This window comes from Mesoplodon mirus, assembly GCF_964341445.2.
Source record: "Mesoplodon mirus genome assembly, chromosome: 8".
Taxonomy (NCBI): Eukaryota; Metazoa; Chordata; class Mammalia; order Artiodactyla; family Ziphiidae; genus Mesoplodon; species Mesoplodon mirus.
The window spans coordinates 52,805,055-52,820,657 of NC_138984.1; the positions used below are offsets into that span (position 1 = coordinate 52,805,055).

At 39.7% G+C, this 15,603-nt stretch overlaps 1 protein-coding gene across 2 annotated transcripts in view; it reads left to right on the top strand.

The window, feature by feature from the left end:
- RAB3GAP1 (RAB3 GTPase activating protein catalytic subunit 1) overlaps window positions 1-15,603 on the top strand; it is a 128,234-nt gene that overhangs the window by 38,467 nt on the left and 74,164 nt on the right. For both annotated transcript variants that reach the window (XM_082631347.1, XM_082631348.1), the window contains one exon: window positions 1,015-1,093. In XM_082631347.1, the coding sequence (XP_082487473.1) occupies window positions 1,015-1,093 (79 nt within the window). The remainder of the gene's footprint in view (window positions 1-1,014; window positions 1,094-15,603) is intronic.

The following is a 15,603-nucleotide window of genomic DNA, read 5'->3' on the forward strand; positions in this document are numbered from 1 at the left end:
AGGCATTATTGCTGCATGTGTGTATGTATTGGGCAGTTTTAATTTGGTCGTGATTGAAGCTGTAACTAATGGTAGAAGTTACAAGCAAACCATCAGCTCAGTTAATTTGGAGATACATGTTTAAAACTATTATCAGAGGTCAGAAGATTTGAACACCGGTCTTTTATTTATTGGAGTTGCTTATTGTTTTAATTAGAGCATCAAGTCATTAGTGTTCTATTCTTTTTTCAAATTAACAAAATACAAATTTGCTCAGCAAGTATAGATATACAGCAAAAGGAAATTGTTTTTTTTTTTTTGGCTGCACAGAGTGGCATGTGGGATCTTTCCCGACCAGGGATCGAACCTGCACCCCCCACAGTGAAAGTGCGGAGTCCTAACCACTGGGCCTCCAGGGAGGTTCCAGGAAATATTTTTATAAACATTATTCTTTATGCTTTGAATTTATTATGCATTTATGAGTGTAAGTAATGATCATTGATGTTGGTATCTTATTATGGATAGTAATACAAGTACTTACAGATATATGGGTTATAAAGGAGAAGCTGTGTAGTGGTTTTACAAGAATATTTAAGACGGCCAGGGGTGAGCAAAGGCTAGCCATGGGAGGTGGTATAGAGTTGACAGACTTCTAAGTATAATTTTGAAGAAAAGTGAAGACAAGGGCAGGCTAAGAAGAACAAATAAAACAAGGTTTTCTAGTAAGGAATGAGAAATTGTTTGAATCATGATTTACAAGAATGGAAAATATTATAAATATGGGAATGATATATATCAATATATATTTTTTTTATGGACTGGCTTTTTTTTTTTTTTTTTTTTAAAGAAAAGAGAGCAAGAGAGACACTGGTCTTCCTCCAAAGCTTAGAGTTAGACTTAGATATAAACCGTTAAGCAGTCGCAAAACTACATGGACTAGCAAGACATGTCATAGAATGATTTCTTTAAATCATATGATAAAATTCTGCCTTAGAATGAACATACTAACTTTTTAATTATCAAATATTTCTGTAGATGTTATTCCACAATCTATGCAAGATTTGCTGTGTATGAATAATGACTTTCCTCCCAGAGCACATTGCCTGGTAAGATGGTAAGTATACATTTTACTCAGATAACTTTTAGTATGTATGTCAGGAAGGCCCCATGACTGACTCCAGGTTTGATGATTTGCTAGGAGTTCGCACTGGGCTCAGCATGTAGTTGCTCTTATTGCTAGGATTTCTTACAGTGACAGCATGCAAAGCAAAATCAGCAAAAGGGAAAAGGTGCCTTAGGCAAAGTTTGGAGGAAGTGCAGGTGTTTAAGAGTCCTTTCCTAATGGAGTCACAGAGGACATATTCAGTTCCTTTAGCAACAAGTTGTGACAACACATATGGAACGTTTTCTACCAGAGAAGCTTGTTAAAGCCTCAGCTCTCAGGTTTTTAATTAGGGGCTGGTCACGTAGGCACCCTCTGACTGTTACATAACAAAATTTCAGACTCAGGAAAGCAGGTGTTCAGCATAAACCACTTTGTTTGTACAAACAGTTTAGGCACAATAACTCTTATCAGTTAGGGAAAATGGTGAGACCCCTCCACAAATCCAGGTTCCCAGGTACCAGCCACCGGCCAGCCTTACCAGTAGGCCTTTCTGAGGATAAAAGTCATAGTCCTGCTGTTAAATCCTTTCTGAACAGTATGTGTCATAATCTAGGTTATACCTAACTATAATTCTGATGACTAGCATAGAACGCTTAAATATCATAGGAAACTTAATATATATTGCTGAAAATTGAATTGACATAAAATGTTCATCTCAAACAGTTATGTGATAACATCAAAACTCTCTTACATCTATTAATCTTTCTAAAGGTCTTTTAATCTTTTTTCAGTTATTCTCAGCATCTCTTTATTTTGGAGAGGTTGGTGTTAAAACATACTACCATCAAAATGGCCCAAGTATGAGTATATGGTCAAGGAAGGAGACCTAGTTGAAGGAAATTTATAAACTGGTTTTAAATTATTCTGTTGGTGTGAGTTGGTCTTTTGATTTTTTTTATTAAAGAATTTCTAAGGAAGGGGAAAATGATAGTATCTGTGTTTGTTTCTTTTTTTTTCATTCCATTGTGATTACTATATCAAGTAGATTATGTAGCACTAAAAAGAAGAAAACTATTTGCAAGTGCAATAAACTGGTTAATGTTTCATACATAGTCCTATTATTTTAATGTGATCTTTTAAAAACTGTGAACTTAACTACAAAAGGAAATTAATGAATAAATTACCCATTTAATTTAATCCATCTAGATTCTTTTATCTTTTAAAATGTGAATACATATATTTAACATGACAAAATATGTCAGAAGGCAGCTTGTATCATAGAGCATGCATTTACGTGCATTCATTCATTCAGCATTAATTGACCATCTACTGTTTGGTCAGACACTGAATTAGACAAACTAATGTTTAATTTCTAGCTCAAGTACTTATTATCTCAGCAACTTTGGGCAAGTTATTTTATTTCTCAGATTTGGTTTCTGCATTGGTAAAGTAAGAATAATAAATAATATGTACCTTTGAGAGTAATTGTGAGGATTTAATAAAATAATAACACATAGTACATATATCAAAATCTCTCTGCTGTTATATGATTTCTGTTCAGCTTTTTAATATATATTTCAAAAAAGTGTATTTGACACGTAGTCCATAGTTAAATATTCATAGAATAAATACATGAAACCTTTCTATGTATGAAATTAATAAATCACTTGTTAGTGATTTCTTTATGTATTAACAAAAGTCACTTGTTAGTAGTTCTTTTTTAAATAATTTATTTTATTTATTTTTGGCTGCGTTGCGTCTTCGTTGCTGCACGCGGCCTTTCTCTAGTTGCAGCAGGCGGGGGCTACTCTTTATTGCAGTGCACAGGCTTCTAATTGTGGTGGCCTCTCTTGTTGTAGAGCACGGGCTATAGGCACATGGGCTCAGTAGTTGTGGCTTGCGGGCTCTAGAGCGCAGGCTCGGTAGTTATGGCGCACGGGCTTAGTTGCGTCGCAGCATATGGGATCTTCCTAGACCAGATCTTGAACCTGTGTCTACTGCATTGGTAGGTGGATTCTTAACCACAGCGCCACCCGGGAGCTCCCAGTAGTTTTTTTTTTGTGTGTGTGTGTGTGTGTGTGTGTGTGTGTGTGTGTGTATGTTACGTGGGCCTCTCACTGCTGCGGTCTCTACCGTTGCGGAGCACAGGCTCCGGACACGCAGACTCGGCGGCCATGGCCCACGGGCCCCAGCTGCTCCGCAGCATGTGGGATCCTCCCGGACTGGGGCATGAACCCACGTCCCCTGCATTGGCAGGTGGACTCCCAACCACTGCGCCACCAGGGAAGCCCAGTAGTTTTTTTTTTTAATGTTCCCATTTACTTTTTAAAAATTTAATTTTTTTTTTTGGTGAACAGTTCACTGAACTTTAACACATGTATAGGTTTTTTTTTTAACATCTTGATTGGAGTATAATTGCTTTACAGTGGTGTGTTAGTTTCTGCTTTATAACAAAGTGAATCAGTTATACATATACATATGTTCACATATTTCTTCCCTCTTGCGTCTCCCACCCTCCCTATATTCCACCCCTCTAGGTGGTCACAAACCACCGAGCTGATCTCCCTGTGCTATGCGGCTGCTTCCCACTAGCTATCTGTTTTACGTTTGGTAGTGTATATATGTCCATGCCACTCTCTCACTTTGTCACAGCTTACCCTTCCCCCTCCCCATATCCTCAAATCCATTCACTAGGAGGTCTGCGTCTTTATTCCCATCTTACCCCTAGCTTCTTCATGACCTTTTAATTTTTTCTTAGATTCCATATATATGTGTTAGCATATGGTATTTGTTTTTCTTTTTCTGACTTACTTTACTCTGTATGACAGGCTCTAGGTCCATCCACCTCACTACAAATAACTCAATTCGTTTCTTTTTATGGCTGAGTAATATTCCATTGTATGTATGTGCCACAACTTCTTTATCCATTCATCTGTCGATGGACACTTAGGTTGTTTCCATGTCCTGGCTATTGTAAATAGAGCTACAATGAACATTTTGGTACATGGCTTTTTTGAATTATGGTTTTCTCAGGGTATATGCCCAATAGTGGGATTGCTGGGTTGTATGGTAGTTCTATTTGTAGTTTTTTAAGGAACCTCCATACTGTTCTCCATAGTGGCTGTATCAATTTACATTTCCACCAACAGTGCAAGAGTGTTCCCTTTTCTCCACACCCTCTCCAGCATTTATTGTTTCTAGATTTTTTGATGATGGCCATTCTGACTGGTGTGAGATGATATCTCATTGTAGTTTTGATTTGCATTTCTCTAATGATTAATGATGTTGAGCATTCTTTCATGTGTTTGTTGGCAATCTGTATATCTTCTTTGGAGAAATGTCTATTTAGGTCTTCTGCCCATTTTTGGATTGGGTTGTTTGTTTTTTTGTTATTGCGCTGCATGAGCTGCTTGAAATTTTGGAGATTAATCCTTTGTCAGTTGCTTCATTTGCAAATATTTTCTCCCATTCTGAGGGTTGTCTTTTGGTCTTGTTTATGGTTTCCTTTGCTGTGCAAAAGCTTTGAAGTTTCATTAGGTCCCATTTGTTTATTTTTGTCTTTATTTCCATTTCTCTAGGAGGCGGATCAAAAAGGATCTTGCGGTGATTTATGTCATAGAGTGTTCTGCCTATGTTTTCCTCTAAGAGTTTGATAGTGTCTGGCCTTACATTTAGGTCTTTAATCCATTTTGAGTTTATTTTTGTGTATGGTGTTAGGGAGTGTTCTAATTTCATATTTTAACATGTAGCTGTCCAGTTTTCCCAGCACCACTTATTGAAGAGGCTGTCTTTTCTCCACTGTATATTCTTGCCTCCTTTATCAAAGATAAGGTGACCATATGTGCATTTGTTTATCTCTGGGCTTTCTATCCTGTTCCATTGATTTATATTTCTGTTTTTTTGCCAGTACGATACCGTCTTGATTACTGTAGCTTTGTAGTATAGTCTGAAGTCAGGGATCCTGATTCCTCCAGCTCCATTTTTTGTTCTCAAGATTGCTTTGGCTATTCGGGGTCTTTTGTGTTTCCATATAAATTGTGAAATTTTTTGTTCTAGTTCTGTAAAAAATGCCAGTGGTAGTTTGATAGGGATTGCATTGAATCTGGGGATTGCTTTGGGTAGTACAGTCATTTTCACAATGTTGATTCTTCCAATCCAAGAACATGGTATATCTCTCCATCTATTTGTATCATCTTTAATTTCTTTCATCAGTGTCTTATAATTTTCTGCTTACAGGTCTTTTGTCTCCTTAAGTAGGTTTATTCCTAGATATTTTATTCTTTTTGTTGCAGTGGTAAATGGGAGTGTTTTCTTAATTTCACTTTCAGATTTTTCATCATTAGTATATAGGAATGCCAGAGATTTCTGTGCATTAATTTTGTATCCTGCTACTTTACTAAATTAATTGATTAGCTCTAGTAGTTTTCTGGTAGCATCTTTAGGATTCTCTATGTATAGTATCATGTCATCTGCAAACAATGACAGCTTTACTTCTTCTTTTCCAATTTGTATTCCTTTTATTTCTTTTTTTTCTCTGATTGCTGTGGCTAAAACTTCCAAAGCTGTGTTGAATAACAGTGGTGAGAGTGGGCAGCCTTGTCTTGTTCTTGATCTTAGTGGAAATGGTTTCATTTTTTTACCATTTGAGGACGATGTTGGCTCTGGGTTTGTCATATGTGGCCTTTATTATGTTAAGGAAAGTTCCCTCTGTGCCTGCTTCCTGCAGGGTTTTTATCATAAATGGGTGTTGAATTTTGTTGAAAGCTTTTTCTGCATCATTTGAGAGGATCACATGGTTTTTCTCCTTCAGTTTGTTAATATGGTGTATCACGTTGATTGATTTGCGTATATTGAAGAATCCTTGCATTCCTGCAATAAACCCCATTTGATCATGGTGTATGATCCTTTTAATGTGCTGTTGGATTCTGTTTGCTAGTATTTTGTTGAGGATTTTTGCATCGATGTTCATCAGTGATATTGGCCTGTAGTTTTCTTTCTTTGTGACATCTTTGTCTGGTTTTGATATCAGGGTGATGGTGGCCTCATAGGATGAGTTTGGGAGTGTTGGAAGAGTTTGAGAAGGATAGGTGTTAGCTCTTCTCTAACTGATAGAATTCGCCTGTGAAGCCATCTGGTCCTGGGCTTTTGTTGGAAGATTTTTAATCACAGTTTCAATTTCAGTGCTTGTGATTGGTCTGTTCATATTTTCTATTCCTCCTGGTTCAGTCTTGGCAGGATGTGCATTTCTAAGAATTTGTCCATTTCTTCCAGGTCCTCCATTTTATTAGCATAGAGTTCTTGTAGTAATGTCTCATGATCCTTTGTATTTCTGCAGTGTCAGTTGTTACTTCTCCTTTTTCATTTGTAATTCTATTGATTTGAGTCTTCTCCCTGTTTTTCTTGATGAGTCTGGCTAATGGTTTATCAATTTTGTTTATCTTCTCAGAGAACCAGCTTTTAGTTTTATTGATCTTTGCTATTGTTTCCTTCATTTCTTTTTCATTTATTTCTGATCTGATTTTTATGATTTCTTTCCTTCTGCTAACTTTGGGATGTTTTTGTTCTTCTTTGTCTAATTGCTTTAGGTGCAAGGTTAGGTTGTTTATTTGAGATGTTTCCTGTTCCTTAAGGTAGGATTGTATTGCTATAAACTTCCCTCTTAGAACTGCTTTTGCTGCATCCCGTAGGTGTTGGGTCATCGTGTTTTCATTGGCATTTGCTTCTAGGTATTTTTTGATTTCCTCTTTTATTTCTTCAGTGATCTCTTGGTTATTAAGTAGTGTATTGTTTAGCATCCATGTGTTTGTATTTTTTACAGGTCTTTTCCTGTAATTGATATGTGGTCTCAGTGTTGTGGTCGGAAAAGATACTTGATACGATTTCAATTTTCTTAAATTTACCAAGGCTTGATTTATGACCCAAGATATGATCTACCCTGGAGAATGTTCCATGAGCACTTGAGAAAAATGTGTATTCTGTTGTTTTTGGATGGAATGTCCTACAAATATCAATTAAGTCCATCTTGTTTAATGTATCATTTAAAGCTTGTGTTTCCTTATTTATTTTCATTTTGGATGATCTGTCCTTAGTGATAGTGGGGTGTTAAAGTCCCCTACTATGATTGTGTTACTGTCGATTTCCCCTTTTATGGCTGTTAGTATTTGCCTTATGTATCGAGGTGCTCGTATGTTGGGTGCATAAATATTTGCAACTGTTATATCTTCTTCTTGGATCGATCCCTTGATCACTATGTAGTGTCCTTCTTTGTCTCTTGTAATAGCCTTATTTTACAGTCTGTTTTGTCTGATATGAGAATTGCTACTCTAGCTTTCTTTTGATTTCCATTTGCATGGAATATCTTTTTCTATCCCCTCACCTTCAGTCTGTATGTGTCCCTAGGTCTGAAGTGGGTCTCTTGTAGACAGCATATATATGGGTCTTGTTTTTGTATCCATTCAGCCAGTCTGTGTCTTTTGGTGGGAGCATTTAATTCATTTACATTTAAGGTAATTATCCATATGTATGTTCCTATTCCCATTTTCTTAATGTTTTGGGTTTGTTATTGTAGGTCTTTTCCTTCTCTTGTGTTTCTTGCCTAGAGAAGTTCCTTTAGCATTTGTTGTAAAGCTGGTTTGGTGGTGCTGAACTCTCTCAGCTTTTGCTTGTCTGTAAAGGTTTTAATTTCTCCATCAAATCTGAATGAGATCCTTCCTGGGTAGAGTAACCTTGGTTGTAGGTTTTTCTCCTTCATCACTTTAAATATGTCCTGCCACTCCCTTCTGGCTTGCAGAGTTTCTCCTGAAAGATCAGCTAGCTGTTAACTTTATGGGGATTCCCTTGTGTGTTATTTGTTGTTTTTCCCTTGCTGCTTTTAATATGTTTTCTTTGTATGTAATTTTTGATAGTTTGTTTAATATGTTTCTTGGCATGTTTCTCCTTGGATTTATGCTGTAATGGACTCTGTGCTTCCTGGACTTGATTAACGATTTCCTTTCCCATATTAGGGAAGTTTTTCAACTATAATCTCTTCAAATATTTTCTCTGTCCCTTACTTTTTCTCTTCTTCTTCTGGAACCCCTATAATTCGAACGTTGGTGCGTTTAATATTGTCCCAAGTTCTCTGAGACTGTCCTCAGTTCTTTTCATTCTTTTTTCTTTATTCTGCTCTGCAGTAGTTATTTCCACTATTTTATCTTCCGGGTCACTTATCCGTTCTTCTGCATCAGTTATTCTGCTATTGATCCCTTCTAGAGTGTTTTTAATTTCATTTATTGTGTTGTTCATCATTGCTTGTTTCCTCTTTAGTTCTTCTAGGTCCTTGTTAAATGTTTCTTGTATTTTCTCTATTTCCAAGATTTTGGATCATCTTTACTATTATTATTCTGAATTCTTTTTCAGGTAGACTGCCTATTTCCTCTTCATTTGTTAGGTCTGGTGGGTTTTTACCTTGCTCCTTCATCTGCTGTGTGTTTTTCTGTCTTCTCATTTTGCTTATCTTACTGTGTTTGGGGTCTCCTTTTCGCAGGCTGCAGGTTCGTAGTTCCCGTTGTTTTTGGTGTCTGTCCCCAGTGGGTAAGGTTGGTTCAGTGGGTTGTGTAGGCTTCCTGGTGGAGGGGACTAGTGCCTTTGTTCTGGTGGATGAGGCTGGATCTTGTCTTTCTGGTGGGCAGGTCCACGTTTGGTGGTGTGTTTTGGGGTGTTTGTGGCCTTATTATGATTTTAGGCAGCCTCTCTGCTAATGGATGGTGCTGTGTTCCTTTCTTTAGTTATTTGGCATAGGGTGTCCAGCTCTGTAGCTTGCTGGTCATTGAGTGAAGCTGGGTCTTGGTGTTGAGATGGAGAACTCTGGGAGATGTTCGCCATTTGATATTACGTGGAGCTGGGAGGTCTCTTGTGGACCAGTGTCCTGAAGTTGGCTCTCCCACCTCAGAGGCACAGCACTGACTCCTGGCTGCAGCACCAAGAGCCTTTCATCCACACAGCTCAGAATAAAAGGGGTTAAAGGAGCAGCTAATTCGTGGACTCTGGCTCACTCAGGCCGGAGGGGAGGGAGGGGTACCCATGTGGGGTGAGCTTGCGGCGGCAGTGGCCAGCATGAAGTTGCACCAGCCTGAGGCACGCTGTGCGTTCTCCCGGGGAAGTTGTCCCTGGATCACGGGACCCTGGCAGTGGCAGGCTGCACAGGCTCCCGGGAGGGGAGGTGTGGACAGTGACCTGTGCTTGCACACAGGTTTCTTGGTGGCCGCAGCAGCAGCGTTAGCATCTCATGCCTGTCTCTGGGGTCCATGCTGATAGCCGCGGCTCGCACCCGTCTGTGGGGCTCCTTTAAGCAGCACTTTTAATCTCCTCTCCTTGCGCACCAGGAAACAAAGAGGGAAGAAAAAGTCTCTTGCCTCTTCAGCAGGTCCAGACTTTTTCCTGGACTCCCTCCCAACTAGCCGTGGCGCACTAGCCCCCTTCAGGCTGTGTTCACGCCGCCAACCCCAGTCCTCTCCCTGGGATCCGACCGAAGCCCGAGCCTCAACTCTGGGCGGGCAGACAAGCCTCTCGGGCTGGTGAGTGCTGGTCGTCACCGATCCTCTGTGCGGGAATCTCTCTGCTTTGCCCTCTGCACCCCTGTTGCTGCGCTCTCCTCTGTTGCTCCGGAGCTCCCCACTCCGCCACCCACAGTCTCCACCCGTGAAGGGGCTTCCTAGTCTGTGGAAACCTTTCCTCTTTCACAGGTCCCTCCCACTGGTGCAGGTCGCATCCCTATTCTTTTGTCTCTGTTTTTTCTTTTGCCCTACCCAGGTACGTGGGGAGTTTCTTGCCTTTTGGGAGGTCTGAGGTCTTGTGCCAGCATTCAGTGAGTGTTCTGTAGGAGTTGTTCCACGTGTAGATGTAGTTCTGATGTATCTGTGGGGAGGAAGGTAATCTCCGCGTCTTACTCTTCCACCATCTTCTCACATCACCTCCACGTATAGGTTGTTTTTACGTTGCTACCGCAGTCAGAATGTAGAACAGTTCTGTAACCTCCCCCAAACTCGTCTTCTCTGTTATAATGCTGGCAGTCACTGATATGTTTTCAGTCACTATAGTTTTGTCCTTTCAGGAGTGTCATAGAGATGGACTCAAAGAGTAACCATGTGAGACTGGCTTCTTTCACTCAGCATAATGCTTTTGAGATCCTTTGAAGTAATTTTTTATCGATAATTTTTTCCTTTTTATTGCTGAGTAGTATTCTGTTTTAAGGATATACCACAGTTTAATCATTCACCTGTTGAGGGGTAGTAGGATTGTTTCTAAGATTGGACATTTATGAATAGAGCTGCTGTAAATTTTTTTTTTTTTTTTTTTTAAAGAAGATGTTGGGGGTAGGAGTTTTTTATTAATTAATTTATTTATTTTTGCTGTGTTGCGTCTTCATTTCTGTGTGAGGGCTTTCTCTAGTTGTGGCAAGCGGGGGCCACTCTTCATCGCAGTGCGCGGGCCTCTCACTATCGCGGCCTCTTATTGCGGAGCACAGGCTCCAGACGCGCAGGCTCAGCAGTCGTGGCTCACGGGCCCAGTTGCTCCGCGGCACGTGGGATCCTCCCAGACCAGGGCTCGAACCCGTGTCCCTTGCATTAGCAGGCGGACTCTCAACCACTGCGCCACCAGGGAAGCCCCTGTAAATATTTTTGTATAGATCTTTTATATGAAAATATATTTTCAGTTTACTTGGGTAGATATCTAGCGTGGGATTAAGTCATATGGTGAGTGTATATTTAACTTTATAAGAAACAGCCAAACTGAGTTCCAGAGTGACTGTACCATTTTGCATTCCCACCAACAATGTATGAGAGTTTCAGTTGCTCTATATCCGCAGTAGTACTTGGTGTCAGTTTTTTTAGTTCTAGCCATTCTAATAGGTATGTTGTGATATCTCATCCTAGTTTTATTTTGAATTTTGAATATCTTTCATGTGTTTATTTGCCATCGTATATAGTCTATGGTGAAGTGTCTGTTCAGGTCTTTTGTCCACTTTTTAATTGGGTGGTTTTCTTACTGCTGTGTTTTGAGAGTTCTTTATATATTCTGAATACAAATATTTTCTCTGGACAGTAGTTTACCTTTTCATTCTCTTACTAGTGTCTTTTCCAGAATAAAATTTTTAAATTTGATGAAGTGCAGTTTATTAGATTTTTACTTTATGGATCATGCTTTAGTGCCATGTCTGAGAACACTTGCACGAGGTCACAAAGCCTTTCTTCTATTTGATAAAAATATACAAACTTAAAAAAATTTTTGGCTTATTTTAGATTTATGAAAAGTTATAAAGATACTACAGACTGTCCTGGGATACCCTTCACCAAGTTTTCCCTACTGTTAACAGTTTATGTTACCATGGTATGTGTGTCAAAACTGAGAAACCAACAGTGGTACATTATTATTAGTTAGACTTTATTTAACTGGTTTTTCCACTAACATCCATTTTCTGTTCCAAGATCTAATCTGGGATACTGCATTGCATGTAGTTATATCTCCTTAGTTTCTTTAGTCTCTGTTCTGTGAAAATTTCTGTCTTTCCTCATTTTTCATCACTTTGAGCTTTTGAGGGGTACTAGTCAGGTATTTTGTAGAATCTCCTTCCATTTGGTTTTGTATCTTTTTACCCATTCTTTTTTTTTTTTTTCTTTGCGGTACGCGGGCCTCTCACTGTTGTGGCCTCTCCCGTTGCAGAGCACAGGCTCCAGATGCTCAGGCTCAGCAGCCATGGCTCAAGGGCGCAGCCGCTGCACAGCATGTGGGATCCTCCCGGACTGGGGCATGAGCCCGTGCCCCCCTGCATCGGCAGGCAGACTCTCAACCACTGTGCCACCAGGGAAGCCCTTCCTTGCCTTTTAAACTGGCTAAGGCTCCAGTAAAATACTGAATAGGAATGATGAGAGTGGACGTCTTTGTCTTGCTCCTAATCTCAGAGGGAAAGCATTTAGTCTTTTACTATTAAATATGATGTTAGGTGTAGTTTTTTCATAGATGCTCTTTATTAGTTTGAGAATGTTCTATTCCTAGTTCGCTGAGAGCTTTTATATGAATGGATGTTGAATTTTGTCAAATGCATTTTCTCCTTGAATTGATAATGATGATTTGTTTCTTCTTTCTTATTTTTTGGCTGTGTTTGGTCTTTGTTGCTGCACGCGGGCTTTCTCTAGTTGTGGTGAGTGGGGGCTACTCTGCGTTGCGATGCATGGGCTTCTCATTGTGGTGGCTTCTCTTGTTGCGGAGCATGGGCTCTAGGCGCACGTGCTTTAGTAGTTGTGGCTCGTGGGCTCTAGAGCGCAGGCTCAGTAGTTGTGGTGCATGGGCTTAGTTGCTCTGCGGCATGTGGGATCTTCCCGGACCAGGGCTCGAACCCGTGTCCGCTGCATTGGCAGGCAGATTCTTAACCACTGTGCCACCAGGGAAGTCCCCATTTGTTTCTTCTGTAGATTTTTAATATGGTGATTACATTGGTTGATTTTGGTAGATAGCTATTTAGCTTTGTATCGCAAGATGAACTCTACTTCTGCTTCTTCGTGGTGTAATTTGTATTTGTGCTTATATGTATTGCTGAATTTGATATGTGGATATTTGGTTGAGGACTTTAGTGTCTGTGTTAATGAGAAATATTGGTCTGTAGTTTTCCTATATTTTGGTTTTGATGTCAGAGAAATGCTGGCCTCATAACATAAATTGGGAAGTATTTTGTTCACTTCTGTTTTCTGGAAGAGACTGTGTAAAATTGATGTTATCTTTTTTAATATTTGGTAGAATTTGCCATTGAAACCATCTGGGCCTGGAGTTGTTTTATTAAGGTGGCAGTCTTCTAAGATCCAGGCTTTGAGCAGAAGTCGTAGTTCCAGTTCCTTGCCTCATGTATACCCATATCCCTGAGGGGCCATTCAAAACGTTACAACCTGTGTACTGATTTGGATTGATGGAAAGTACATGCACAGACAATGCTTGATTAAATATAAAGGATACAGAAGGAAACTGATGTGTTTAGGGTACTTTGTAGAGAGATTGGTAACATCATCAGAAAAAATATGCAGCTTCTTACTCTCAGTCCCTCATAAGCAAGGGATGCTAATATCTGAGTCATATTATATTTTTGGAAGCATAGTTTCCAGACCTAGCCTTATTTATATTTATTATGAGGCTCGGGCATTTTGGACATAACCTAGCCTGGATACATGCCAAAGACCACTTCCCCTGGGCTGGTTATACCTTATCAGTCTCAGAGTGATATAATTCACATTATCTGTGTGAATTTAGCTAAGCTAAATACGTGGTATTCTCAGACATAAACAGACTTTTCTTCCATCACTCTCAGTCTGTCTAGTCTATCAAAGCACCTTCAGTTTTGCAGACAGCTTTGTGAGCCATACTAATAGGCTTTTAGCATCTGAAAGGCTTATCCTGTAAAATCCCCATCCCTAGTCCCTAGTAGTGAGGGCCTATATCCAGAGTTGATAATCCCCTGGTTTTCTTCAGAGTCACCTTTGCATGCTTACTTCTGCCATTCAGTTCCCTCTTTGTTTCTGTGACTCAGGAATCTCCTTTTTATTCTTTCAAGTTCAGCTGTGTATTTCAAAAACATGTCTTATCAGGTATTTTGGTGTGTTTGGGGGGAAGGGGGGACCTGTGTCATGTCAATCTGCTGTATCACTTCCATTTTTTTTTTTTTTTTTTTTTTTTTGCGGTACACAGGCCTCTCACTGTTGTGGCCTCTCCCGCTGCGGAGCACAGGCTCCAGATGCACAGGCTCAGTGGCCATGGCTCACGGGCCCAGCCGCTCCGCGGCATGTGGGATCCTCCCGGACTGGGACACGAACCCATGTCCCCTGCATCGGCAGGCGGACTCTCAACCACTGCGCCACCAGGGAAGCCCCAATCACTTCCATTTTTTAAATTTGATTTTTCTTAAAGGTTAGAAGACCAACAACCAAACTTTCAAGAACTATTTGAAATTAGACATATTAAAAGTATGTGTGTTTTCTTTTATTCAGCAAACATCCTTTTTAAACATTTACTATGAGCCAGGTACTGGGATATGAAAGATAAAATGTGGTCCCTCCCTCGGTGAGCTTTGGGATTAGAAGAGGGATAGAGACAAGGGAACAAATGGCAATACTGTTGGTAAGTGCTCTCATGGAGGGCAGCACAGGGCTTGATGCAAACTCATAGGAGATACTGCCTTTCTAGACAGATCAAGTCAGGAAAATGTTTCCAGAAGAGGTGATGCCTCACCTGAATCCTGCAAGGCAAGTGAGAATAAGCCAGGTGAAGTTAGATGAAAAGATATTCAAGGCAGAAGAAGAGCATCAGTAGACGTGATGATGCCTAAATGAACTTGAAACCTGCGAGTAGTTTGATAAGCCTGGAGTATGGCCGCTGAGTGTGGAGGCAAAAGATGAGGTAGTGTCTGTGTATTTGGAGCCTAATGTGAACTGGGAATCTTAAGAAGATTTCATAATGTTCTCATACTTATGTTTTTTTTACAGAATTTTAAAATTATAATTGTTAAAAATAAAAATTCTTAAAATTTTCAAGGATACAAATTAATCACCATGGTTCTTAGCAACTGAAGAATAAGATACACAGAAGTTTTCACTTATAAATATTTCATTTTTTTAATTGAACTAAAGTTAATAAAGCAGACACTGAAAATATGAGGTATTATGCAAAATATTTATACCATAATAATACAGTTAGTAAAGATTGACCCTGTCAGAATGAGAAAAACTTAACATATGATTAGTCAAAATTCTATTAATCTATTAAAGATTCTATTAATCTTTAGAAAATAGAACATTTATGTCAGATGCTGAATTTTGATGGTTTAAGTTTATCAATCTACACCTATTTTGATATCTCCTAGTTTCAGTTTTTATATCAAGCACCTGCCAGATTAGCTTTAAGCCTGTTTAACTTTTTAAAGGGTATTTTATAAAACTGGTCTCAAAAAGATATGTGGGCATGATTGCTGCTGAACCTGGACTTGGGTCTGCCCAGCACAGCCAATCTACTAAAACCGCGTTGTGGTGAAGTAAAGTGCAGCATTTATTGCAATGTACCAAGCAAGGAGAACGGGCAGCTCATGCTCAAAAGACCCAACTCTGCGATGGCTTTCAGGGAAGGGTTTTGAAAGGCACTGCATGGTCCATGATCAGCTTGTGCTCAGTTCTTGGACTGGTTGGCATCAACGTGAAGTTTTGCACATCATCAGTCTTCTGGCTCCAACCAGTTTGGGGTCTTCATGCCTGGGGTTGGCAGTTTTCACCTGGTGGGGGGTCTGGTTTCTGTAAAAACAAGTTAGGAATGTGTGTCAGACCTTTATATCTTTCAGGGAACTGGGAGTTCAGTGACTCTGCTATGTGGCTGATTTATAGTCTAAATTGTTACCAGTTTCCTGGCCCAAAATCTTTGCTTTGTTTCTACATGCTTACATTTCCTAGTAATTAACTCTTGAGCCAGCCTTTTGAGATTCAGGGGAGGTCTGGGAGACTAAAGCAAAA